This window comes from Garra rufa, chromosome 9 (genome assembly GCF_049309525.1).
Source record: "Garra rufa chromosome 9, GarRuf1.0, whole genome shotgun sequence".
Classification (NCBI taxonomy): domain Eukaryota; kingdom Metazoa; phylum Chordata; class Actinopteri; order Cypriniformes; family Cyprinidae; genus Garra; species Garra rufa.
The window spans coordinates 17,056,951-17,084,706 of NC_133369.1; the positions used below are offsets into that span (position 1 = coordinate 17,056,951).

At 36.3% G+C, this 27,756-nt stretch overlaps 2 protein-coding genes across 8 annotated transcripts in view; both read right to left on the reverse strand.

The window, feature by feature from the left end:
• On the reverse strand, nucleotides 1-8,317 carry rcc1 (regulator of chromosome condensation 1). Of its 2 annotated transcripts, none has more exons than XM_073847043.1 (10): nucleotides 8,178-8,317; nucleotides 6,917-7,023; nucleotides 4,562-4,749; nucleotides 4,279-4,458; nucleotides 4,105-4,201; nucleotides 3,899-4,021; nucleotides 2,969-3,115; nucleotides 2,758-2,877; nucleotides 2,494-2,646; nucleotides 1-735 (listed from the first exon to the last, which is right to left on the reverse strand). In XM_073847043.1, exons 2-10 carry the CDS (start codon nucleotides 6,990-6,992, stop codon nucleotides 560-562), a joined length of 1,260 nt encoding a protein of 419 aa, XP_073703144.1. In that variant the 5' UTR covers nucleotides 6,993-7,023; nucleotides 8,178-8,317; the 3' UTR covers nucleotides 1-559. The 2 variants fall into 2 exon arrangements, with proteins under 2 accessions (XP_073703144.1, XP_073703145.1); XM_073847044.1 differs by having other exon boundaries at nucleotides 8,104-8,223.
• A 1,712-nt stretch (nucleotides 8,318-10,029) lies between these two features.
• The window catches only part of phactr4b (phosphatase and actin regulator 4b), a 57,485-nt gene continuing 39,758 nt past the window's right edge, over nucleotides 10,030-27,756 (reverse strand). For 5 of the 6 annotated variants that reach the window (XM_073846836.1, XM_073846835.1, XM_073846837.1 and 2 more), the window contains 11 exons: nucleotides 26,157-26,606; nucleotides 24,365-24,769; nucleotides 19,318-19,449; nucleotides 16,509-17,019; nucleotides 14,883-15,181; nucleotides 14,031-14,211; nucleotides 12,514-12,569; nucleotides 12,033-12,094; nucleotides 11,786-11,923; nucleotides 11,537-11,613; nucleotides 10,030-11,452 (listed from right to left, as the gene is read on the reverse strand). In XM_073846836.1, coding sequence (XP_073702937.1) covers nucleotides 11,437-11,452; nucleotides 11,537-11,613; nucleotides 11,786-11,923; nucleotides 12,033-12,094; nucleotides 12,514-12,569; nucleotides 14,031-14,211; nucleotides 14,883-15,181; nucleotides 16,509-17,019; nucleotides 19,318-19,449; nucleotides 24,365-24,769; nucleotides 26,157-26,606 — 2,327 coding nt within the window. In that variant the 3' untranslated portion in view covers nucleotides 10,030-11,436. The remainder of the gene's footprint in view (nucleotides 11,453-11,536; nucleotides 11,614-11,785; nucleotides 11,924-12,032; nucleotides 12,095-12,513; nucleotides 12,570-14,030; nucleotides 14,212-14,882; nucleotides 15,182-16,508; nucleotides 17,020-19,317; nucleotides 19,450-24,364; nucleotides 24,770-26,156; nucleotides 26,607-27,756) is intronic. The other variant, XM_073846838.1, reaches the window with a different exon arrangement.

Genomic DNA, 27,756 nt, shown 5'->3' on the forward strand with positions numbered 1-27,756 from the left:
TTTCTGTAAAGACTCATTTTTATTAATTGTCCACAAGGCCAGCAATGCATGGATACAATAATAGTTTCAATTAGGAAATTAGGAAAAGAGTTTAACACTGCAAAGTACAGCAATTTTTGTGAGTGATACAGATTAGACCTGCTATCATAACCTTTTATTGCTCGGACCAAAATGTGGAATTTAAAAAAAGGTTTTCCGGGAATTATCTAAAAGACTTATTAAATCACTTTTCAGCTCATACATGCATACAATCACTCACGACAGGCGGTCTCCAGGAAGCATACTAAAGATCTTTGTTAAAAAGAATTAAGAAGATAAAGCAAAGAAAAAGAAACAAAATCCATAAAAAAGATCTCTTTGATCTTTGGGCTCCCCATAAAGCGGGATAAAAGGTTTAATTAGATGATACTCATCCTACCCTCTCCCTCATTTGCTGGCTTGGCTCAGCACAGGAAGCATTACCAACCCCAGACTCCCCTGATCTTGATCAAGCTATAGGTTACAGATACCACTGATACAGTAGTTTGGCTCAGCTGACTTTTAGTCAAGGAGTTAAAAATCAGCTCTCCTGCTTGTCTTTGACCAGCAGGACTGTGTGCTGCCCTCCACTGGATACTGATAGCACTACACGGTTCTCTAGTTGCTTGCCCGTCATCTCCACTGGACTCCATTCATCATCCTCCTCTCCTGTACCCAGCTGCATATTGGTGCCCATGCCCCAGGAAAACACAGAGCCTAGCCAACAGATAGCAATGTTAGAAAACTAAAACACAGCTTTGACCATCAAAACAGTACATTCAGTGTTATTTTTAGACAGCCCTAAAAATAAATTGCTCGGACTGGTGCAATTAATGTAATTAGAGGTTGAAGATACATTCAGGAACAACACACACACTGCGTCATTTGAGGCATTTGCCATTTAAAACTACAGGGATAAACAACTCTACAGCCCAAACCTGTATCAGAACGATATCAGAAAATATAAATGCAAAATTCAACCATAAGGTCACTATAATATTGAAGCCTGTTTCTGCCACTGAACTTCTTAGAATACGGACTTTCCTCTCACAAAAAAACCAAGTTAGAATTGTGCAAGATAAATTCACAATTGCGAGAAATAAAGTCAGAATTGTGAGATAGAAACTCCAATTCTGAGAGGGTTAAAAAAAACCTACTTTTCAGAATTGCGAGTTTATTTCTCAGAATTCTGACTTTATAACTAGCAACTGCGGGTTTATCACACAATTCTGGAAAAATAAAAGTTAGATTTGAAAGTTTATCCCCATGTTTCACAGACGAGACTTAAACCTAGTCCTAGACTAAAATGTAATCGGAGTTGTTTCAACTGAACTTGCATCTAAACAGACTGATAACATTTTACATATCACAATTCTGACTTAATTAGCAATTGGGAGTTTATCGCTCAATTCTGACAATGTTTACAATTCGCAATTGCAAGAAAAAAAAAAAAATCTGAATTGTGAGAAATCGCAATTAATCTTATTTTATTCAGTGGTAGAAATGGGCTTCCACAATATCTAAATTAGGAAATGAATTACACTTTTATTCAGTAAGGATGCTAAAACAACAGTAAAGACATTTACAATGTCACAAAATATTTTTACATCAAATAAATTGTTCTATTAAACGTTCTACTAATTAAAGAATCCAGAATGGCAGAAATATTGAGCAACAACTCTTTTTAACATTGACAAGAAACCGTCGGGCACCAAATAAGTATATTCGAAAGACTTTAAGGATCATGTTATTTTAAATTGTAACATTTCACAATATTACTATTTACTGTATTTTAGACACATGCAGCCTTGGTGTGCACAAGAGACTTAATATAAACAATATTAAAATAAAAATTACTTGCCCACTTCAAACTTTTAAATGGTGGTGTTAAGTACTTTTCCGCCCACCATTTCATAAAGGACCTCTCAGATAGTAGTTGGTTTTAGACCATGCACAAATTCTGTATAAAAGCGTTTACAATTTGAAGCTTTGCATGATAACCTGTAGTGGCTAAAATATTTAATGGTGATAAAACATGAAAAATCTGACTTTTCCCCCCCATGTTTAAGTGCTATAATCAGGTTGCTGGTGCATCTACAAAAACAGAAAATGTAAAAAAGGACAACCCAGTAACTTTGTTCTGGAAAGTCTTTCTCTGCAAGCTTGGGAGAAAACGAGCAGCTCAGATTTCACTTCCTTTCGTTAGATAGAAAGGGGATCTTATAATATTACCACCCCTAAACTGGCACATTTCCACCCACGGCACCATCATTTTGTTTTCACAAGTGACAAGTGTACCAGTTCTAAGGCCATGCCAAAAGCTCAAGCAAAGCATGCCAACTGTTCCGTTGTTGGCTGCACAGATGTGCACAGAACACTAGAGTCCCAGCCTCACAGGAGACAAGAGAGCAGTGGATTTATTGATTTATTTACTGAATATTACGCTGCTACCACACAGATCTAATCTATCCTTACCTTGTTTAGTGACAGCATAGCTCACAGAGGCACCACAGGCAACCATCTGAACATCACTGATCCCAGTAACAGGTGTGGGCTCACTCTTCTCTCCCGCATCCTTCCCCAGGCCCAGACGACCATACTCCGCCCGACCAAGGCTGTGTACTTGTCCTGTGGATGAAGACAGAAATTGAACATCTGGTATAACACGATTAAAAAAAGTAATATAAATAAATTATTTTAATGTATGAGAATTACAAATGAGGTTTGTGGATGAATTACCTTCTGAATTCAGGCACAGTGTGTGATGCTGCCCCCCAGAGAAACCCAACCAGGAGGTGGTGGAGTTCTTGAAAGAACTGAGTTTCACAGGAACAAAGCAGGTGTTTGTGCTTTGGGTGCCTGTAGAAAGCAGCAAGAAGAAATATTCTCTAAAAACTCAGCAACAGACAGAACATTTAATCTTCAGGACTGAATGAGATACGAATCGTACCAAGCTGGTGGTAATTGGAAAGGCCAAATCCATAGACGTGCCCCTCTTTAGAAACAGCAAAGGTGAAGTATGCTCCACAGAAGACATCTGTGAAGACAACTTTCCCCCGTGGTTTAATGATAACCATCTGTGGCTCCAGCAGCCTCACTGAGGAAGGGAAAAAAGATTTATAAACACTGAGAAGTTTGGAGTGAGTGAAACTTAAAAAAAAATAATAATAATAATAATACTTCTATTCAGCAGATGCATTAAATTGATCAGAAGTATAGACTTATGTTACCTATTGAACTTTCGATTCACCAGACTCAAAGGTATTATAGTTTCCACGAAAATTGGCAGCACAATGATTTATAGCTCAAGAAATGTATCAAATAACATTAGAATGACTTCTGAAGGATCATGACACTAAATACTATAGTAATGGCTAAAAATTCAGGTTTGCAATCACAGGTCTACAGTCAAACCCAAATTTATTCAGACACCTTCAATTTCTCACATTATCAGTTTATTTGCAATAGTTTAGAAAATAGTAATAAAATATGACAGCAGTTAAACTGTGTCAGAACAAAGTCAACTCAATGAAACATGGTCAGGTTAAAGCGTCAAATCAAATTTTTGGTCCCAAATTTATCAGTTTTACTGGTAGTGCACTGCATGAATAATTTTTGGGTATATTGGTGTCAGTTTACTTTTTTGCCATCCTCACTTACATAAATGAACCATAATGTCCTGCATCCATTAGTAAACAATATCTAGTGTCTGAATAATTTAGTTTTTTTGCACAGTACCCCTGTTTTACTATAATTTAGATAAAATAAATGCAGCCTACATACTAAGAAAGTTTGGAACAACATGATTTTTTTAAAGAGTACATTATTATTGTCATTTAAATTCTGTAAGTGACAGTTCAATCAAAAGAGAAATACATACTCAATCCCTTCCTGCCTCCACGGTTAGCAAAGTGCTCAGCCACACGGCCCAGCTGCCCTTGTTCTCCACATCCTGAGGTGTACAGCTCTCCATTCACAGTCAGCATCACCAGGTGGTCGTTTCCTTTACATTAAATCCAAAATATTAGTATGTGGATTGATCACAAACAATGGAGTATCGCCACAGCTTGAGTTACTATGACCCACCTGAGACTATTTTAACCACAGGCTTGTCTATAGGAACCTTGACAGGCAATGTGCATTTTTTCATGGGCTCTAAGAGTCCAATGACACCATTATTGTCCTGCAACAGAAAAGACAGGTCAATCAAAACTGGTACCATGTTTCTATTCCACAGCAGGATATAAACACTATACTCACTCTAAAAGAGCCCCAAACATAGACTGTTCCCTCCTCTGTGAGGGCAGCTGTGTGACTGTCGCCTGCAGAAACCTGCACCACTTTTTCACCAAGGTCCACCTTGGCTGGGACCGTCTCCGAGCCTTCCTCAGATGTGTCGCGGCCCAGCGCGCCCTCGTCGTTACAGCCAAATGTATAAATCTACACAGGGAAAAGGAGGAAATGATAAAATGGTTTTATTAGTGGAGTTGAGGTTAGTACAAAGCTTATGATTAATGGTATTTGTACCATTGTAACCGCTTACATTTCCTGTATCGCTGAGGCAGACTGTGTGCATGCCTCCAGCCACAGCCTGCACAATACCCTCAGGAAGTGTCACCAGAGCCGGTTTCTTCCTTTCGAGCACATCCTCTCCCAGGCCAAGCTGCCCGACATCACCCTGCCCCAGAACAAGCACCAGGCCCTTCTCCTGCCCATGACTGTTGTGAGAGACTACAAACAACCACAAAAATGCAATGCACGAGTGTTTAGATCACAATTTGGTCAGTTACCCGGATGCATGGCCATATTCACGATACTCGGATATAAACAACAGCATGGATTGCACGGTTAACATACTACTGAATACCTAATTTGCACCGTCTAAACCATGAAAAGAAATGTGGGACTTAATAAAAAACAAACACCTTTTGTTTTTTCAGAAAGTTTTTTGCACTCTTCTACTTGATTTGTTTAACTTTCGGCAGTCTATAGTACTCCAAATGTTTTTCCTGGGCCAGCCGGGCGTAGTGCAGCCCAAAACATGACAATACTTGACCACTTCCAGCAGCAGTAATCAGCAAAATATGCATGTTTTGTTCGGTTCAGTGCAATCTAGGGATGTAACGGTATCAAAACTTCACGGTACGGTAATACCTCGGTATGAATGGCACGGTACGATATTTATTGAATCATTTACAGGAAAAACAAAAAAACTAATGAAAAGACTCAAAAAAAAGTGCCAGAAGTGTTTATTAAACAATTTACATGAACACTGAACATATCAATGGCATACAAATTAGCCATCTATCTGTAAACTTTGAAACAGGAACTTAAATTTTTCAATTTTAATAACAAAAAATTATGAAACCATGTAACCACGTTACTTTTTTTTTGCAGTACTTTAGCCTACTTTGTGTAATAACGAAAACATTAATTTCAGTGGAAAATAAGTCCAAAACTCTCTATTTTAACATTTTGAACAACAGGGCTCTACAATCTTTTGCTCTTTTTTTTTTTTTTTTTTTTAGAAATTCCTATGTGTTTTAGTTTTTCTGATAATCATGAAATGAAAGCATAAACATTTATTTATTTTTAATCAAATGAAATATAAACCCTTTTCATTTTTGGCAAACAAACAGAGGTTTACTGTTAAAATCAATACATGGAAGAAAAAATTATATTCATTTTAAAACGTTTAAATAATAATTGTAGTACAATTAAGTGGTTAATCTTGTTGTAATATTTATTTTCTTAAATGAAACGGTAAAAGTGACACTCACAGCAGCTTTGGAGATTGAGTTTATCTGTTCATGTGAGATGCAAATGCCAAATATTACCGGGAGCATCACGCATGCTTCAGTGTAGTAAAAAAAAAAAAACGCGTCTCCACCATTTCATACAGAGGCAAACGGAACATGCAGGATTCATATTAAAACGGTCTTTTTGCATTTCAGTTTTCACAGACACTAGTCCATATCGCGATTTGAATTAAGTGACAGACCAACTTTTGGTTTATTAATAAAAAAAAATCAACGAATTCCGTGGCATTCCGCGCTATAGTAGATTACGTTTTTATGAATGGAGTCCTGCGTGTTTTCGCGGAGGAAACATTGTAAACGCGCGACCATGATGAGACAGAAATGACATGCCTTCGTGTAAATAAGATAAATAACATAAGGCAATTTAGTTTGTTTAATAAAAGAACAATGTATAGACCTGTTCTATAGGAAAGATAACCTTAAATGACTTCTATAGTGATCTAGCGCTATATCGAAAATAAAATGAACTTGACGTTCAAGGGGGGCGGGCAACAGACCGCAAAGGATGATGGCCACGCCTGGGCTGATGGGAACTGTAGTTCCCGCTACCTCCCGTTCGCTCCATTCGCCTGAGCAAACTTTTCTCAGAAGACCTATTGTTTTATCGAGTCATGCGACCACGGTAGTATCGAAAAAATTTGCTATTGCGGTACGACGGTATTTACAATACCGTTACATCCCTAGTGCAATCGTTTATGTACCGGGCCGCCAATATGGCTGACTGATGACGCGTCCTGAAAACACTCTATAGACATTACAATAAAAACTTCAATTTTTGTTATTATTTGTCTCTAATAAGACTGACTATGAATTGTAGTAACATTCAAGCTATGATATTATAGCTACAATGGCAAAAAGATTCAGATCCTGTAAAAAAAACAAACATTAGTAGCAGGTTAACTAGATATCTGTGGAAAGGACTTTCTTTACAACCATTTAAAACAAAGAAAGGTTTACCATTTTTATTGTAGCTTTTTTGAGAGAATCTCTCACCTAAATACTTTTGGACAGAAACACCTACAATGCGGGTCAGATTTAAATAAAGATCTGTCTACATGAAAACAGACAGGACGACATACCTTTTTGTTTTTTAACAACCGTTGAGTCCTCAGTTGCTGCAATTGTTTGTCTCTTTGCAGCTTTTTTTGCAGGCATGGTGACTCTAAATGCTTGACAGAACCTAAAACTAGAAAAAAAAATAAAGCAATGCAAGCAAGAAATAACTTTCTGTATACATATAAAAGGAAACATGTGACCACAAAACGAGTCTTAATTAGCAGGGGTATATTTGTAGCAATAGCCAAAAACACAGTTTATGGGTCAAAATTATAATTTTCTTTTATGCCAAAAATCAATAGGATATTCAGTAGAGATCATGTTCCATGAAGATATTTTGTAAACGTCTTAACGTAAATGTATCAAAACCTAATTGTTCATTAGAAATATGCATTGTCTTCATTTGGACAACTTTAAAGGCGATATGTAGAGTTTTTGCACCATATTCCAGATATTCAAATAGTTGTATTTCAGCCAAATATTGTCCTGTCCTTACAAACCATACATTAATAGAAAGCTTAGTTATTTAGCTTTCCGGTTATGTACACTTTAAAAAACAAAATCGAGCCTTTTGACTGATTTTATGGTCCATGGTCACACATATAAATACTAAACAACATTTAAGGCCTACACATAAAACAGGCCTGGAATATCATGTATAAGAAAGTGAAAACTTAAAACTTGCCAGGCTTTCTAGGACATGCACTGCTGCACGTGGCCTTTTATATTGCCTATATATATTCTCTCTGCTTGTTTGGGCATCAATAGCTAAAATGTTGCCCAGTTAAGCAACTGACTAGATTTTGAAACACAGCCATTCTGTTTTCTGGCGGTGACTTCACGGTCTATGACTGACAGCAGCAAATGCTTGAAGGCGGTTTATCGGCTAAAGATGGCATTAGGAAAAACATGCTATTGATTTTAAAGGTTTTATACATGATTTAAAAGCAGGAAATGTTTAAATATGGCGGAACAAGATCTGACTTCAAGTTTAATGTCTTAAAGGAATAACCCGCTAAAAGTTTAAACAGACCGAGCCTCATGCAATGACACTTCGGCGTCACATGCTACTTGGTTTAACGTACTATTTGCTTTGACAATTAGTTATTTTAAATATCACGTCGCACAAGATCAGATATAATTTAAATAAGATTCAAATCAATGAATGAATTAAACAGGGTCAAACATGGTTGTTTTGCACACAGCTCACTTGCAGTTGCAGTCCAAAGCTCTGTTTGTATTACATTTCCTGGGCTTCTGAGAGACTTCTACTTATTGTCTTACCGTCGGAAGGCAGCTGAGATGAAAACCTACACTTATGAGTGAAAACTGCCCAGGTTCAAAGCTACTGCTTGTTCGAGGAGGTTTGTGAACATAAGTAACTCCTTGAGAGAATGTAACGCACGCGTGTCTCACTCCCGCACTACTTCATGTGTTTCACCGGAATCGCGCAAATAAACAAATGCGCAGGCGCCATCTATTGGACCGGCGGGTTGGGGAATTTTGTTGATGAAGAACATGCTGGATTAAAAATTATTTCACTTTAAAGTTAAATGTTACATGATCTTTAACCAAGGGATATTTTCAAAGTGTGTCTATAGTAGCATTTTAAATGTAATATACACACGACTACGACTAATCATAATTGAAAATTCTCGTAATAAATTAGAATCAAGCAGATACGTCACAAAACAAATAAAATCAAATAATAAAATCAAATCCAAAGAATTAGAATCAAGCAGATACGTCACAAAACAAATAAAATAAAATCAAATAATAAAATCAAATCCAAAGAACATTTAAAGAACATAAAATCTTTATACAAAATGTGTGCACAATATTCTAATTTTAGTTTAGGTTTTTGTAATTGCGTTATGTGTGATTTTTATTATTATTTTAAAAACATTTCTATTTACCTTTCATTTATTTTTGTTTCAGTTTTAGTCATTTTACTACTTCAAATAAAATTCATTTAAGTTCAAAATACTTTTAGAAGCTGGAAATAAAACTTACAAGAAAATACAATTTCAACCTTTCTACTTCAAGGTTTCATTCAATGTTTAATTCAACGTCTACTTGCCGTTTCTTTGTAATTATTTAAGTGAAAATTAAAAAGTAAACATTATTTTCATTTCTCATTTGCATTTGAGTTTTTCATACACTACTAGTCAAAAGATTTGTATAGTTTAAAAAAAAAAAAAGTATCTTCTGCTCACGAAGCCTGCATTTATTTGATCCAAAATACAGCAAAAACAGTAACATTTTGAAATAGTTTTACTATTTAAAATATCAGTTTTCTCTTTAAATATATTATATAATATAGCATTACTCCAGTCACAGGATCCATCAGAAATCCTTGTAATATTCTGATTTGCAGCTCAAAAAACATTTATTATGTTGAAAACAGTGGAGTAGAATTTTCTTTCAGGCTTTTTTGATAAATAGAAAGTTCAGAAGACCAGCATTTATCATTCTAAGATCAATTTAAAGCATCCTTGCTAAAAAGGATTAATTTATATCATTTGAAAAATATTTATTTAAATAGAAATCAGTTATTTTAAATAGTACAAATATTTTTGCTGTACTTCAGATCAAATAAATGCAGGCTTGGTGAGCAGAAGAAAATTCTAAAAAAAAAAAAAAAAAATTAAATCTTACTGTTCAAAAACTTTTGACTGGTAGTGTATATAAAATTATTACATATTTTCTCAGCTGTATTTCAATGAACAACACCAGGTCAGACACCCGAAGCATCTACAGATGTAAAATTAATAGACATCATAATATAAATGCAGAAATGAGTTATATTACCTGTTCCTGGCACTTCCTCTCTAAAGCCTCAAGACACTTTTGATGTTATATGCCAACATTGTTGCCTCTTTTGTAATGTATTACGCATATAGTGTTTTAATTTTTGTAATTGCAATTTTTCAACTGTCATTTCTCATCATTTAGACATTACATATCAGAACTGTGAAAAGAAGGGCCTACACAGACCATAATCCGTCTTTGAATAACATCTTTATTTCTGAATTCTGGACCCCAAAATATGTCAAACGTAAGCCATTTCTGTTTAGGTTCATAAGTCATAAGAACGCATTTGCAGGTAAGAAAAATGAAAGCGACACAACAAACATTATTTGTAAGCATTTTAATTTAGATTTAGAGGTGTTTACATCTAAACAGCAAATTTACTGTCAGTTTCTAAAAGTTCACATAGAATTAAAAAGCAAGAATATACAACGCTACATTACATTGTAGTGTCGAATAATACACTAATAATTTTGTGCTTAAAAAAATAGTAACCTATATGAGTTTCAATATATTTAAAATATTTTTCAAATAAAAGGAAGACAAGATATACACAAACAGTCAGGTTCATCTACAGAATGGATCTGTACAGCAGAGCAATTCCTATTTTCCTACTGGCCAAAAAAAACAACAACATAAATGACAAAATAATTGGAAAGAAATGAAGAAGAGTTCCTGCCGCAATAACCTCCCTGTCAACAATACTTCACAAAAACGTCATTTTTAGACCTGTATCAGTGCGTGTCCGAACTAAATTCATTCTCCATTTCAATGGGCAATAAATAACCAGGAAATCCTTTTTATTTAGAAATAAAATATTTTGTAAACATGACTCGGACACTTCTTAAAACTGAAATAGCTAGACCTCACTTTTACAGAAGGTGATATGATTAAAAAAAAGATCACAGTTTTGCTGCAGATCAATAGTGAAATATGAAATGCTTACATTCTACTTAAAAACTGATCCTAACTTCTATTCGTCTCAAGAGTGAGGACCACAAGGTAAGGGGAAATCTGTAACCCTGTCTTGAATAAAGAGGGCAAATGCCAAAGTAATGAGTAAAAAAAACTTGTGCCTTAAAGGTTCTAACATTATAAACATTCCAAAGAGTCAAACTAAGAGAAAAAAAACTAAAAATTACAGCAGCCTATACAAACATACACAAATACACAATAACGTCCAGGTTCAGGTCTTATTCTTGCAGCTCTTCCGTCTGCCCCGCTATGCTCAGTAACTAACACTTACTGTAGTATTACTGTATTTATTATTGTCACATCATTATTATTACTATTATTTTTAACTTTGTTACACTTCCCTGAAAGGAAATAAACTTTGTCATACGAAGTAAAAGCAGAAAAAAGGCCATTCAGAGAGTAGAGAGAGGAATATCCGCCATTGGCACAAGTAACATCCTCTTATAAGTCCTTCGTCGCCTCTCTGTCTTGGCACATGGGTCCCCTAAAGTCCAGGAGAAATACTGCATCTGTCCCCCAGAGGTCACCCGTCCCACACGACAGTGGGTGGACAACTGAGAAACGGTCTGTTTTGTTTGTTTTGATGTTTCTGAATGCTCCAGGCGTCCCTGTGCATCTGAAGAAGTACATTCATAGTAAAAGCAGTCTGAAGGGAGCTCTGACACCCTGAGGCTCCTCAACAAAAAACAAAAAAACCCAGTCATTTCTTCCCAATATCCACCAGCCTTTAAGTGCTTCATTTTCCAGTTAAAAGACGTTAAGGACGATGGAATCTAGACACAAAACCACATAAAAACACATGGTTAGATGCTTTGCACAAGAAGTTTTCTGTATGGTGCATGCAGCAATATACTTGCCTTGTGTAAATTCTGCTTTCCTCATGCACTTCCATCTCAGAGCTCTTAAACTCGTTGAGCTCTTTACGAATAGCAGCCTAAACAAACAGATATAGATCAATAAGCGAGACATTTCCAAGAAATCACTGTCTTTTGAAACTATTTATAGTCTTAAGTACTTGGGTCAAATGATATATAAAGACCTCTTTAGATCTTTATATAGACACAAATGTGTCTCATAGAAATTTGTATTTTTATTTGTAGATGTACCTTGTCTGCGGGAGTGAGTTTAGTCCATGGCTTGTCAGCACGGCGGTCGTAGTCCTGAGCGCATGTGACCTCCACATACTCGTGGAAACGTAATATTTTTCGAGCTTGTAGTTCGGCAACAGTCGGTCGTTGACTCAGCTAAAACAGAAAACAGACAAATGCATGTTAGAAATGCTGTCAGTTAGGTAAGAATCAACATTAATATTATATTCCAGTTGAAATGTAAAGCAAGCAAACCAAAACGCACCTTTCTGGTGAGCCTGCGCTTGATCTCTCTGACCTCTGCTTGTCTGTCTGCTTCATTTTTGGCTGGAGAGGAATGAGAGTTACCATCAGTACCAATCAGGCTGATTCAAATCCAATTTTACAGAAAAATGATAATCTATTAGTGCATTAAAGTATAAAATGAATGTATTTTGGATCTAATTTCACGTCCTACTGTCAAAGGATCACAAACTATAACTCATAAGCTCATTTGAGAGACACAAAAGCAAGGACTTCACTCTATTTAGCAGAAAGTATCAGTAATGTCTGCCGGCATATAAAACCAATAGAGACAGAGAGTAAAATATATGGGTCAGTGTCAATCCTTCAGTGAACACTGAGGGAATAAATGAACAGGAATAAATGAGCAACTAATGAAACGAGGAAAAAGGGACAGAAGAGAACGGAAACGGGAAGATAAATCACAATACAATAACTGGAGTGAGTATAAAGAGGCAATTTACGCTGGAGAATGTTTCTCTGTTCCAACTCCTCAGCAGTAGGTCTCTGGCTCAATCGCCTACAGACAAAAAAAAAATCTCATATTACTCATTTATTTTATTTGCATATTATGCAATATTGTAATACAAACTCATATTCATACACTTTAATTGTACTTAATTATAATAATGTGTGTGTACATTTGTATCTCTCTCAGGGGCGATGAGAAAATTCATAACACAAAAATAAAACAACGCCAGTATTACAAAATATAGCATTGGAAAGTCAATAAATCGCTTGTTTTTCTAAAGTAACTTTGTCTAACAGCGACACCAGCAGGTAAAGTTAAAGCAGAAGTCCGTTTCTCTCTCGCCTCCCCCGAGCCCATTGAGTTTTAACAGACCTCCTGAAGTGTGCGCTAGTTTTGGTGGGGGGTAATTGAGAATGAATGGGGGAAAGTCTCGTGAGAGGAGGCAATGCCTCCATCACGATATGATTGGATATGACTGGTTATGTTCGACTGTGATTGGTCCATGAGACTCTGCTCTTGTGTTTGTGCGCGTTCTACGTTCGCGAATCAGTCTGAATGAACAATATAATGCCGTTAATGGGAAGACTAATTTAAAAAAGTAAGTAAACAACTTACACACTTAGATATAACCACTTTACTACTTCAAAATAAGACTTAATGGCCTGGTTTCACAGACAGGGCTTAGACTAAACCAGGATTAGCCCATAGTTCAATTAGGACATGTAACATGCTTAGAAAAAAAACATTACTGGTGAGCATCTTGAGACAAAACAAAGGCACTGATATAATTTAAGATCAGTCAGTGCAAGTTTCTTTAAGTTGAAACAGCTCAGACTTACATTTTAGTCTTAGACTAGGCTTAAGCCTTGTCTGTGAAACCGGGGGAAAATGGCCTAAAAATTTAATCTGTGGGATTTTTTTTGTGAGTAATCAGCTGAAATTTTAAGTAAATCTCAGTGTCTGTGAAGACTATTTACCAAGCTTTGATGACTGATGATCAGAAAAATTCTAAAATATTTCCACTGATGTATGGTTTGTTAGGACAGGACAATATTTGGCTGAGATACAACTACTTGAAAATCTGGAATCTAAATTAAAATAATATAAATAAAATAAAATCGCCTTTAAAGTTGTCCAAATTAAATGCTTAGCAATGCATATTACTAATAAAAAATTAAGTTTGAGATATTTTGTCAATTTTCTACCATAAATATATCAAGGAACATGATCTTTACTTAATATCCTAATGATTCATTCATTTTGACCCATACAATGTATTGTTGGCTATTGCTACAAATATATCTGTGCTACTTATGACTGCTTTTGTGGTCCAGGGTCATATACACACACGCATACATTTTTCCAGACTAATGTCTTGTTTCTTGTTGGATCTTCCTGCACTGACTATCAGCCTACAGCCTATATTTACAGCTGTGTTCGTATTGAGTACAAAAGTTTTTCAGTGTGATTTGAATTTACGTGGGTGTGTATGGCTGAGAGGTCTATTACCGTGTGAGTGCGGTACCAATCTGTGTGCGGATGGCCTCCCACTGCTCCTTGCTCTGCCACGACAGACCCGTGTGCTCTACTTTGGCCTGCCTCTCAGGAGCCTGCCTGTCTGGGGCAGAGGGCCGACTGCTCAACTTCAGCGCCAACGTGTCCTTCCTTTTCACCCTGCTGGCCAGAGCACCTGCAGCGAGCAAACACACATGCACACACGCATGTAGTCAGAAGTTCTGGCTCTCTTTTACATGGACAGATGTCTGAGTATACGATCGTACTAAAAAAAACCTGTGAAATTAATACGGACAGCAGAAGGCACTTTCTAAACACATAAACACAAATGTATTTAAAACACAATGTACAAATGGTATTTTGAACATTATATCTATAAAAAATGCATTCATGAGTGCCGTTTATGAAGTTTTAAATATGGACATTTTTCTTACACACACGTATCGATTTGCTTAAGAAGGCTTTTATTAACCTCCTTGAGCCATGTGAAGCACTTTTTATGATGGATGGATGCACTTTACTGGAGTTCAAAATCTCACCACCTATTCACTGCCATTATTAAGCTTGGAAGAGCCAAGACGTTTTTAATATAACTCGATTGTATTCGTCTGAAAGAAGAAAGTCATATAGACCTAGGATGGCTTGAAAGTGAGTAAATCAGGGGGTATTTTAAACAGGAACAAATTACATTTCAAAACAGTCAAATAGTTAGTTACATTATAGTTAGTTACATGGTTACAAGTTCACATTATTAATGTTTTACTGTATTTTTGATCAAATTAATGTAGCCTTGGTGAACATAAAAGACTTACATGCAATATATAGTAGAAAAAGCTATTCACATACTTGGTGGGCTGTCGTCATCCTCGTCTTCATCCGATTCATCGTCTTTGTACAGTACAGGCCCGTCCGAGTCGCTCTCCTCCGGCTGTTGGTCTTCCTCATCATCTTCCTCCTCGCTGCTGTTGTTTCCTTCAGGGATGATGCTGACGCTCAGATCCCCCACCAGGCATCTGCGGCTACGAGGCTCAAGTTCTGGCTGAGACTGTGGGGATGGGAGGTGATCAGGTGGAGGTTCATCATCATCGTCATCATCATCATCATCCTCTTCTTCCTCTTCTTCATCCGAGTAGTCATCCTCATCCCTGCGCAAATAAAAATCTATTTCATACAGGATCCATATGCATATATACAGTTGAAGTCAAAAGTTTACATACACCATGCAGAATCTGCAAAATGTACATTTTATCAAAACAAGAGGGATGCGTGCAATTTTTTATTTAGTACTGACCTGAATAAGATATTTCACATAAAACACATTCACATATAGTCCACAAAAGAAAATAGTTAAATTTATAAAAATGACCCCGTTCAAAAGTTTTTATACACTTGATTCCTAATAACTGTTGTTACCTGAATGATCCACGGCTGTTTTTTTTTTTTGTTTGTTTGTTTCGTTTAGTGATAGTTGTTCATGAGTCCCTTGTTTGTCCTGAACAGTTAAACTGACCACTGTTCTTCAGAAAAATCCTTCAGGTCCTTCAGATTCTTTGGTTCTTTAGCATTTTTGTGTATTTGAACCCTTTGTAATAATGACTCTATGATTTTGAGATTCATATTTTGAGATTCACTGAGGACAACTGAGGCACTCATGCAACTATTACAGAAGGTTCAAACGCTCACTGATGCTTCAGAAGAAAACACAATGCAATAAGAGCCAGGGGTGAAAACGTTTGAACAGAATGAAGATGTGTATATTTTTCTTATTTTGCCTAAATATCATATTTTTCCAATTTAGTACTGCCCTTCAGGAGCTACAGAAGATACTTGTTTCTTAGAAAACAAAATCAGTTAAATTGACTCTGATCTTCAAATTTAATGCATCGTGTTTCCTTCTGAAGCATCAGTGAGTGTTTAAACTTTCTGCAATAGTTGCATGCGGTTCAAATACACAATCATTATAAAAAAACAAAGAATTTGTGGGACTTGAAGGATTTTCCTAAAGAACAGTGGGTAAACAAGGGACTCATGAATAACTATCACTAAAAAAAACAGTTGTGGATCATTCAGGTAACAACACAGTATTAAGAATCAAGTGTACGTAAACTTTTGAACTGGGTCATTTCTATAAAATCTAGAAAAAACTATTTTTTCTCTTGTGGACTAATATGTAAACATCTTTTATGTGAAATATCTTATTCAGGTCAGTACTAAATAAAAAAAAATAACATGCTTTTTGTATGATCCCTCTCATTATGCAGATTTTGCAAGGTGTATGTAAACTTTGACTTCAACTGTATTGACAAATTTTTAACTGTCAGAATCAAGAAAAGACACTCTATATAGTGCTTTAGTTTCTAGTAAATGTTCAGCAACAAAACTAAATTTAAAAATATATATTTTGATTCATAATTACATTTTTTGATTGACAGCTCTATTAATACGTATAAAAAGTGCCCAGATTTCACTCACAGTTTGAGGGGCTGGATGGTGACTGGCAGTGGGCGGCTGCCCTGGTACTCCGGTGGTGTCTCAAACAGCAGTGAGTGGGCACGCTGGGAGCCATCTGGGTGTGGGAGAGTGGGTCCCGGGCTACTGAGCGCCCTCTGGATCATGATGTGTAAGGGAACAGGGGCTTGGCGGGCTGGCGGTTCCTCTGGTGGGCTGGGAGGGTCAAAGTGGACAGGAAGTGGTTGGGGCAGGGGGTAGGGGTAGGAGTGTTGGTGGAGGAGATGATGGGTGTGGGCCCGTGGAGGGGAAGGGGGGATGTGTGTTGGGAGAGGTGGGGATGGGGGAGGCGGGGGCAGCTGGTAGCCCCCAGGGATGTTGGCCCTCATGTCCTCGGACAGAATGGAGGGAAGGGAGGAAATGGTCAGAGGAGAGTCCTCTGCATTGCGTTTGGTGACAGGCGTGGTTCGTTTCGGGGGCATTGGGGGTGAGGGCTTGGCCGGTCCTAGGGTGGTGCCTCCCTGTGTGAGTTCAGCTGTAGTATATAATGCACAAAACACATTGTAAATGTAAGTAACAGTTTTCAAACATATTGCGTTTGTTTCTCAAAGGAATAGTTCATTTAAAACTTATAATTCTGTCATCAGTTACCCATCCTCATGCCATTCCAAACCAGTATGCTTTACTACGCTTTAAAAAAAAAAACAGTCAAAATAGTTTGTTCTCAAGTTTAACTCCCTGATTTATTGATTCAGCTCCAATGACTAGTACTGTTGGTTTGTTAATGCTTTACAATAAGGTTTCGTTAACATCGTTAACATAAACTAAGAATGAACAATATTTGTACAACATGCATTAATCTTAGTATTGATTTCAACATTTACTAATGCATTATTGAAATCAAAAGTTTGTTAACATTAATGTACAGTCAACTTGAACTAACAATGAACTAACGTTAACGATGAATAAATACTGTAATAAATGTATTGTTCATTGTTTGTTCATGTTAGTTAATACACTGACCAACGTTAACAAATGACACCTTATTCTAAAGTGTTACTGTGATTTTTATCTAAAACTATTAAAAATTACTTTCCTTAATAGAAATAAAGATAAAAAGTATAAATATTGCATGGAAAACTTAAATAGAAATTTGAAATGTTGACAAGGTTGAAAACCCACCATTGAAAAAGACAAAAATCACAAAATTACAAAAAAAAAAAAAAAAAAAACTAAAATGATTAAAACTAAAACTGAAGTAAAAAGTAGTTATAGTAAAAACTAAAACTTGAAACTTAAAATATAAAAATAAAAGCTAATTCAAACATCAGTAAATGTTATAATATATAAAATAATTTATTAATATTAGTTAATATTTATTTAAACCTTTACTAATGCATTATTAAAATCAAACATTGTTCATGAACATTAGTTAATGCACTGTGAACTAACATGAACTAACAATGAAAAATTTTAATTTTATTAATGTTAACAAAGATGAATAAATACGGTAATAAACGTATTGTTTATTGTTTGTTGATATTACTTAATACTTTAATGTTAACAAATTACACCTTTTTGTAAAACACTAAAAATGACAAAAGCACAAAATAATTAAAAACCCATAACATATAAATGATTAAAACTAAAACTGAACTACAAAATAAAAATAGTAAAAACTAGTTTTAGTAAAAACTAAAAATATAAAAATAAAAGCTAATTCAAACACCAGTAAATATTATAACAGAAAAATATTGAAATAACACTGCAAGAGAACATCAGTGAAAAATGGCTTAATATCTGGCGGACATCTGTTATGTAAAGTTATCATATGATTTTGGAAGTCATATGGACTACATAGTTTTAAGTGCTTTTATATCCTTTTTAAAGTTTAAAAAACATGCAACTGCATGGTAAAAAGCATTCAGTACAGAAAAAGTAATTTTTGTGTTTGACAGAATAAGTAAAAATCACACTTTTGGAATGGCATGAAGGGGTGAGTAAATTTCATTTTTGATAAACACAACTTAAAAGTTTTCACATTTCAGATTAGTCATATCATATTAGTAGAATCAAATGGTTTCCATCGCGACTTGCCAGTAACATCGCCGAAGACCAAGTAATTTTTACAGAGCACATTCTAAGCAAGCAAGTTCATTGACAAAAAGCCACGTGACTGCTAAATCAATGCATTCCAAAGCCCGTGTCACATGACTTACAGATGATTTGTTCTACACATAACCAAAGACATGGTGTAAGTATAATGAAGAACAGCGGTCAAATGCGGTTATTTTTCGGAAGGAAGCATAAATTAAGCTAAACATGCTTTGGATTAGCCTAGCTGCCTCTCTACGAATCAAATGCATGAATTTCAGCCCTCAATCGAAGCAACCCGCAGGATTTCAGCATGTGATGAGGTGGACTGGATTCATTCCTCGTTCTCTAATCTCACAGCTGCTTGTGGAGCAACTGTTGCCTGCAGTAGCTTACGGGAACATATGCTAGCATCTGCTTTGGCATGACGGGGCACTTCCAGCAGCAGTGGCTCAGATCGGCTCAATTCCACAGGGGGCCTTCTAGCCGTTTTTAAACACCTGTTATTAATGTGCCAACGTGCTGCACGCTTGTGACAGCTTTAATGCCCGAAACATGCACTTGAGAATGTGAGTGAGAGAGAAAGCTTAGAAGAGAAGCAGCAAAGGAGGCGCGTTAGTTCCACGCTCAGGTGGTGCGCTAAAGGCATGCTTTGCTGAGGTTGAGAAAGATGAGGCTAGCGCACACGGGAGCAGATGAAGGACGCAGCTTTGGCGATAGGCCCGGCCTCGACGTTTACCTGTACGCATGCCTCCTGCCCGCCGGCAGAGGTAGACAGGCAGGGACAGGTAGACGTCATGGTCACCCTCACGCTTCCAACAGGACCAGTAGAGGGGGAAATCGCTGCCGTCACCCCCATGTAGGGTGGAGGCTGGCGGGGGACAAAAACACACAGTCCCCGGGCGTCAAACAACACATATCTTTACAAAGCAGGGACGACTTATTCTTCTAAATGACTGTCAACATCACGCCAGTGTGCATGACGGTGAAACCACACACAAGGTTTTTAAAGTCAATGTGAAATCAAAATCGACCCCATTTATTTTCCTAATGCACATTCTTTGACTTATTGTGAATCATTCATCAGCGCAGGTTACTCTAAATAAAATATGAGTTCCTGATATCTAATCTAAATATTACATAAAACAACTTTCACTTTGGCCAAATGTGTATCCACTTGTTACAGGGATAGTTCACCCAAAAATAAAAAAAAATCTGTCATTAACTACTCACCCTCATGTCGTTCCAAACCCGTAAGACCTTCATTTATCTTCAGAACACAAATTTAAATATTTTTGATGAAATCTGAAAGCTTTCAGACCCTGCATAGACAGCAACACAACTACCACATTCAAGGCCCAGGAAGGTACTTGATCTCATGATGAAAACATACCTGTGGGAACTTTTTCGCAATACACGAAATACGTACCAATATGTACTGCAGTTTCCAACAGAAATGAACACTAGAGGCGGTTTAAACAGCAAGCACTTGTGATCGTTTTCGTGCACAGTTTTGACTACAGCTTCATATGTTTTGCTTTCCAGACATAAACTTGCTCGGTAGCTCATCCGGCACCAAATTGGACTTAGAATGCAGAATCCTTGGGTACGAATCCCGTGAAAAAAAAAAAATATTCGTGATAAAAAAAACTGTAAGATGAGAGACACTGAATCATTGAATCCTATTAGACCAATAGCATCACGTTCCAAAATGACCAACGTGTTTCAATATTTGTATATTCGATATTTATTATTTAAAACTTGACTATCGTGGTATTACTGCTCCTGCTTCGGCCATATTACGGCAGCAAACTTCTTGACTATTACGCCGGAATGGGAGTGTAGTTCCTAATCTTATCAGCCTAGAAAATTGAAGCTTTGCATTTCCACCGGTCTTAGTACACGATATAACTACAGAAGAGTCAAGTTTTAAATAGGACAAATATCGAAACTCGTTGGTCATTTTTGAACGCGATGCTATTGGTCTAGTAGGATTCAATGATCTATGCTAAGCTATGCTAAAAGTGATTTCGCCAGAACAGAAGAAGGGCTGAATGGATTTCAAAACGGTAAAACTCAACTTATTAACTCGAGGGGGGTTGGAGAATGAGCCTATTTCCAAAAAAAGTGGAGTGTTCCTTTAAGCTTTTGATGGAAACGGCAGTAGAGCTTTTATTTTGAAGGAAAACTCCAGCTTGAGTGAAAACTGGCTTCCAAAAACACATCTTACTACAACTCTAGTGAAATGCTGTAAAAATAAAGCATAACTGGTAGCCGTTGTGTTTCCACATGCACAGTACATGCAATAAACAAGTTCACTGCATTCATTTACTGTGAACGGAGACGTTCTGAGGCGCGGAAAACACAGGATCATTAGCTTATCGCCTGAGCGAAGTGCGCGCTTCGCTTTGAAATGAGCAGTGAAAGCAGACTTGATAAAGGGATTCAACCATATTGCGCTTTCAGTTTTAGTTTGTTTGACACTCAACGGACATTTCAAGTCAAAACTGCGGTGACACAAATCCAACGTTAATAAAACGTACTTTTCTGTTCCATTTTCTGTTCCAGAAACATTCTTTTAGCAACACTAAGTGAACATTTCACTTCAAATATGTAATGAAATGTACATGGCGGTACGAATTTTGCATCTTGCAATAAAGTTCCCACATATACGCTTTTGTCACAAGATCAGGTTGCAAAATAGTTCAACCATGGTTCAACCATAGTTTTTTGAAGCTGAAGACGGAAGAGAAGAAATTGTTGAATAAAGCCATTATTTTTGCTTTCTTTGGGCACAAAAAGTATTCTCGTAACTTCATAACATTACGGTTGAACCACTGATGTCACATGGACTATTTCATCAATGTCACTATCTTTCTGGGCCTTGAACGTGGTAGTTGCGTCGGTGTCAATGCAGGGTCAGAAAGCTCTCTGATTTTATTTAAAGTATCTTAATTTGTGTTCTAAAGATGAACAAAGCTCTTACGGCTTTGGAACAACACAAGGGTGAGAAATTTTTTGGGTGAACTGTCCCTTTAACCAACAGCCAAATAGACAGATATTTGTTTTAGACATGCATCAACCTTTTAGGCATTTAACAAAATTTGTCAAGTTTTAAAATCGAACCAATTTTGTTTGTTTTTTTCCTCATTTGAAATTTTTCTTGTTGAAAAAATGGAAATACATGACATTATGAAAGTAAAATGGGTTGCAAATGGCAATTCACATTGACTTTACACACAAATATGAGATAAACAACCAGCTAAAGCCATAGATATGATCCAAATACGTCAACAGCACCACTATCGGCAACATATAAGGTTGAGCTAGCTAACAACTGCCATGAAACCAACAAAAATGCAACCAACCATCTTATAGCTACTAACAAATGTGTCAGCAAGACTCGTGTACAATATCTACTTTTATAATGCAGCAGAGCTTCAGTCTGGTGGCTGCGGTTCAACAAATATCTGGACGGTTCCAGCGTACTGTGACTCAGCACATTGTTTATAAGCAGTAAAACAATACACAAGTGAGATGTACAGCTCTGGCTTTTCAGAAGCACTGACTGACATGCCCATTGACTGCTTTCCAACTGGACAGCAGGAGGCAGTGTGGAGATTTAATGTGTGAGACACAATGTTTAGACATTTCAAACCATGAAAAACTTGATGCTTTTGGGCTTAAATAAAAATACAAAATAATATATTTACTCTATGCCCACGGACAAATCACAGCCGTGCTGATTTTCAGTTTAGCAGGACTGTTGTGCTATACTGCTTAAATATACCATTCCTAAATTTATAGAGCACATTCAACATATGGTTTTGCCAATATTTTACACTGACAAAATCATATTCAACATCAGATATATCAGAGCCATGTGAGGAGAACTTCTCATATGATTTAACAAACACATTTAATGGACAAATTCAACCAAAAAAGAGTTCCTATTAAATTGGAACAAACATGCCTATTGTTTTTTTCAATAATCAGGGACAAATGACAAATCCAAGATTACAGCATAAATGAAACATTGTCTTTAGTAATAACTCGGTATATCTTGCAATCAAATACTATTATCAAGTTGATCAGCTTAAGGGTCAGAATTCCAAAAATGGGCTCAGCAAGCAGAACAGCAGAAATTATTAAAAACATAGCTGAGTTCTTATGACATGGCACACATGTACATGGATTTAATGCAATTAACACTACAAATCATGTTTCTTTTTTGGCACCACTGTATGTCACACATGCTTAGAAAATATATTAAATTAAAAATAGACCGAAGTCTTGGCAAAAATCCTCAAACATATAAACATCAATGTGGTCTGTTTATGAGAGTCTGTAGAGTGTGCCTGTGAGTAGATATGCTTTGAATATTAGTTAGGATCTCTCAAACTACACTAATACGGTTACAAACCCAGACAGAAATTATTAATACTGCAATCTTTATGTAATAAAGGATCTCATACTATATATGCGAGTTGTCAGAGGATCTGACAGCTGTAAAACTGAAGTGCGAAAGTATCTGAATATTAATGAAATTCCCATTTTAATTCTAAGCTGGTTTGACTTCCCTCACTGAGCATTTTACTCATTTCCTCATTCGCACCATTACAAGTTTGACTAAAACAATTGCACAGCACCTTTACCTCTATGTAAAATACCAACCAAATGTTTCTGCTTCTGATCAGTTGTTCCTTTTTAGTAAAATCTTATATATATTATCTTTTATACACTAAACATCTTACTGTTCAAAAACTTTTGACTGGTAGTGTCAATGTTTTTTGAGCCTGCATTTATTTGCTCCAAAGTACAGCAAAAACAGTAAGATTGTTAAATTTTTGTTCTATTTGAATATATTTTAAAATGCAATTTATTTCTGTGAATTTTCAGCATCATTACTCCAGCCTTCACTGTCACATGAAATCTTTATGTCCAGAAACATTATGTCCAGAAATCTTTCTAATATGCTGATTTGCTGTTCAAGAATTAAAAATATATATATTTTCCACATTTGTAACAGTTGAGTACATTTTTCAGCTTTTGTAACATTATACACTATACCATTCAAAAGCTTGGAGTTGGTATTTTTTGTAAGGAAAAAACAAAAATAGGATGCTTTAAATTGCTCAAAAGTGCTTATAAAGACATTTATTTCATTTATTTATTTCAGATAAAGCATTTTCTATTCATCAAAGAAACCGGAAACATTCTACTCAGCCGTTTTCAACATAACAACAACAACAACAACAAATGTTTTTGAGCAGCAAATCAGAATATTAGAAGGATTTCTGAAGGATCATGTGACTGGAGTAATGATGCTAAAAAATCAGCTTTGAAATCACAGGAATAAATTACACTTTAAAATATATTCAACAGAAAACTGTTACTTTAAATAGTTTTAGATCAAACAAATGCAGGCTTGGTGAGCAAAAGAGACTTAAAAAAAAAACTAAAATCTTACTGTTCAAAAACTTTTGCCTGGTAGTGTAAATGTATAAAAAATATATTTGCGTCATAAACATATAAATAAACATCAGATATCTAAGTATATCATAAATCATACATTTTATTGCTTAAAGGTCATCTGTGGTGATTTGTAGCACAGTATGTTTGTAGAGAACTGGCCTTACCATCCATACCCAAATCTACACCCATGCTTTTACGTTTAATGGAGAACTATTTTCTCAGTGAGCTAGCATGAGGAAGCAAATAAACTGACTAGTAATTTCCCCCGACTTTTATAGGGGTCATGTTATGACATATTTGTGACCACTCACCCATCATGGCGGGGTTGTTGCTTCTGTTGATTGGCTTGGGTGGAGGGAGAGGGGGCTGTTTGATGGGCTGGGCTGGGACATTGCCCATAGAGGATGGTGCTGAAGAGGTGGTAAGGGGAGTAATGCTGGAGGCCTGTGTGTTGGCGCCAGCCGAGGATACGTTTCGTAGTGGTTTTCCAGTCGTGCTGACAGCTGACGAGGAGGAGGAGTTGGAGGAGGCTGAGGAAGAAGAAAAAGCAGCTGCGGGGTTGTGGACAGGGGTGCGGGGCAAGCTTTCAGCACCAGATTCTGGGGTGGAAGCCATCAGCCATTTCGGCGGCATGATGGACTGCTTGGGGGGCAGAGGCTCTCGCAGTGTGTCTCTCAAAATCTCAGAGTTAGAAACGTATTGATTGCTGTCAGACTCTGTAAGGGAATACATAATATTCAGTTATTCGAAAAAAAAAAAAAAAAGATTTTTAATGTTTAATTTGTGTTATGTTTAGTTTGCACCTCATAATAACTGATCTGAAATTAGTGTTAGGTTTAATATTTCACAGTAAAACTGCTTCATTAATAAATTAATAAAGCTTAGTCTATTAAAAATAGTATAAGAGTTTTAGTTTGTTGAAATAAAGTTGGATATTTAAAAACCCTGAAAATGGGTAATGTTGACTTGACAACTAACTAAAACTGAAATATTTAAAAACAAAAACTTGAAAAAAGATAAAAGAACGGAAAATCACTTACATAAAAAATGAAATTAAAAATAAAATAAAAAATACATGAATTTTAAATGAAATAAAATAAAAGCTAAAAATAAATAGCATAATAGTATATAAACAATATTTTTAATGCAACAGTGTCAAATCATCATTAAAACAATATATTTAAATGTTCAAAATATATTAACATTTTATATTAAAATATATGTACATAAATATTGCTATTTTATTATATTATATACATTATAAAAAAACTAATATGAAAAACAACATTTTTTTAAAGAAAAAAAATCTATGTAAAGGTTATTTTAAATAGATTTTTACTGTATTTGTCTAATTTTTTGAACAATTGTTTTTTTTTTTCAATCTTTCATTGAAAACTGTATTATAAGTTTTCTAAAACATTAGGTTTAAATATGCAATTGAGGCATTATTTAAAGTTTGGTGTGTGTAAGTGCTACTTAAGTGGAGATTTATGGCTCAGTGTAGGAGAAAAAACTAATTTTGAGAAAACAGCCTTTAAAAATATGTATTGTAATTGAAATATATTGACATAAATAGATAAAGTGCTATAAAAGAAACACTTAACAGTGTCTTTTGGATGTTTTCTTTCAACTAGTCTGAAAACACTATGAAAAACCAAAAGCTGACAAACCTGACAGGTGCATGAAAGACTGTTTTTGTCTGCAATGTCTCCCCTTAAAATATAAACTAAATAGAAAAGTTACATTGCTCCAAACATAGAGCAACATTTGAACAGTGACTGAATCATTTAAATGAAAACTGTATCATCAGTCCTAGTGGAGTGACAAATCTGTCTCCAAAGGACTAAATAATAATGTTCACTTTGATGAGGATTGAGGTGGCTGTCATTTATTAATTAGGAAAGAACAGGAGAATTCAGCTTAGCTGTGCTCAGTTCCTAAATAAGAACCTTAGCTGGAGCAGAACCCATGGGAACGCAGACACTCGTCTCACTCCAGTTGGCCCAACAGAAGGTGAGGAAGTGATGGCGGAAGTGTGGAGAACAAAGAAGAGGAAGGTACAAAGGGAACTAGAGAAAAATGATTTTAATTGGTCCTACAAACCTCGTCTTCCCCTTCCCTCTTCGACAGACGAGTGGCGAGGAAGCGTCGGCTTCCAGTCCGATTCTGGGCGAGTTCTGCGGCCATCCTCAGAGGGGGCTTTCATTAGCCCAGGCCTCTTGTCCATTTCAGGATGTAGTCTTCCTCCATGTCGGATATCTTCCCCCTGCCAGGCCAGATTAGATTTCCAGTCCTCTGTCCCAACTGACCAACCGCCTCTCCTGCCATCATCCTGATTGGAGGCCCGGGGGCCCAACGCTCCGCGATGATCCCCGTCAGAAGGGGCACGACCTCTGCGGTCATCGGGCTGTGGCAGCCAGACAGGGTTGACTCTAAATTCGGATTCAGAGGGCGAGTGAATCTGCTCTAGCCCCAGACCTCCACCAACTCCTATAGGCAGTGTGTGACCATTCTTCACATAAGGTGGCTTGTGGCCATGGGCCTCACCTGATTCTGAAAATAAAGGGGGGAAAATTATATATTTAATTGTTACATTTTTAAATGTATTTGTTTAACTTTTCATGTGTGTATATACACACACACACACACACACACACACACACACACACACACACACACACACACACACACACACACACACACACACACACACACATACGTATAAGGGCAGTTTCCCATAAAAACACCAATATTATAAAATATAACCTATTAATAACTCAATCGTTTTTCTAAAGAAACATTGTCCAACTGTGCCACCAGCAGGTAAAGTTACAGCGGGAGTCTGCATCTCTTTCCCCTCCCCTGAGCCCATAAACAACTTGGTACAAGCTGATTGGTTCATGGTGCGTATGCAACCAATGAGCTTTTAGCCTTAAATGGCTGGTAGGATTCACTTGGACATTTCGCAGCACGCTATCAGAGTTCCTCTGAAATCCTCCACCTTCCCCAGCTCCACCTGTATAGATCTGCTACAGGTTATTTTATGCTATTTGTGCAGCAGCAGCATGTCCTAAATACTCATAGCACCGTATCACCATATGCTTTGGCAGTAACAAGTTCTGTACTTGCTTGCAGCCGCAATAATGTACAACTACAGCAATAACCAACAGCAGCAGCAATTGAGCAGCATCATAGCAGATCTATTCCGCCAAGACCATATATTAACATTATCATATCCATTACCATGCTAAACTTTTCCGAGAGTTGTCATGTCAGAAATATATAATGGCGTTAATGGGAAGACTAATAAAAAAAATAAAGTAAACAACTCACAAACTTCGATATAACCACATTTTTACATCAAAGTAAGTCTTAAAATTGCATGAAAACAAGGGTTTTTTGACATTTGGGATTTTAGTGAGTAATCAGCTTTGTGAAATTTAAAGTAAATCTCTGTCTGTGACTAGTATTTACCAAGCTTTGATGACTGATGATCCAAAAATAAAACATCCAAAAAAAGTTAACAGTTAACTATTAAAAGATTTAAGGTTTTCTATTTAAGAAAAGCTTTACATAAGTTCACAAATAAAATATATTGTTTAAAATTGTTAACTGCTTTGAGTTGTTATTTTGAAATAAATGTTAAAAACATTAAAATGCTTAAATTAACTTGATGAGATTCATATTTGATTACTATATTTGT

Excerpts from the sequence above, each read along its gene's own strand:
- rcc1 (XM_073847043.1), bottom strand. The coding sequence starts at position 6,992 with ATGCCTGCAAAAAAAGCTGCAAAGAGACAAACAATTGCAGCAACTGAG. Across the intron at positions 4,750-6,916 it reads GGTTGTTAAAAAACAAAAAG|TCTCTCACAACAGTCATGGG; the intron begins GTATGTCGTCCT and ends GGTTGTTTGTAG. Across the intron at positions 2,878-2,968 it reads TTCCAATTACCACCAGCTTG|GCACCCAAAGCACAAACACC; the intron begins GTACGATTCGTA and ends TGCTTTCTACAG.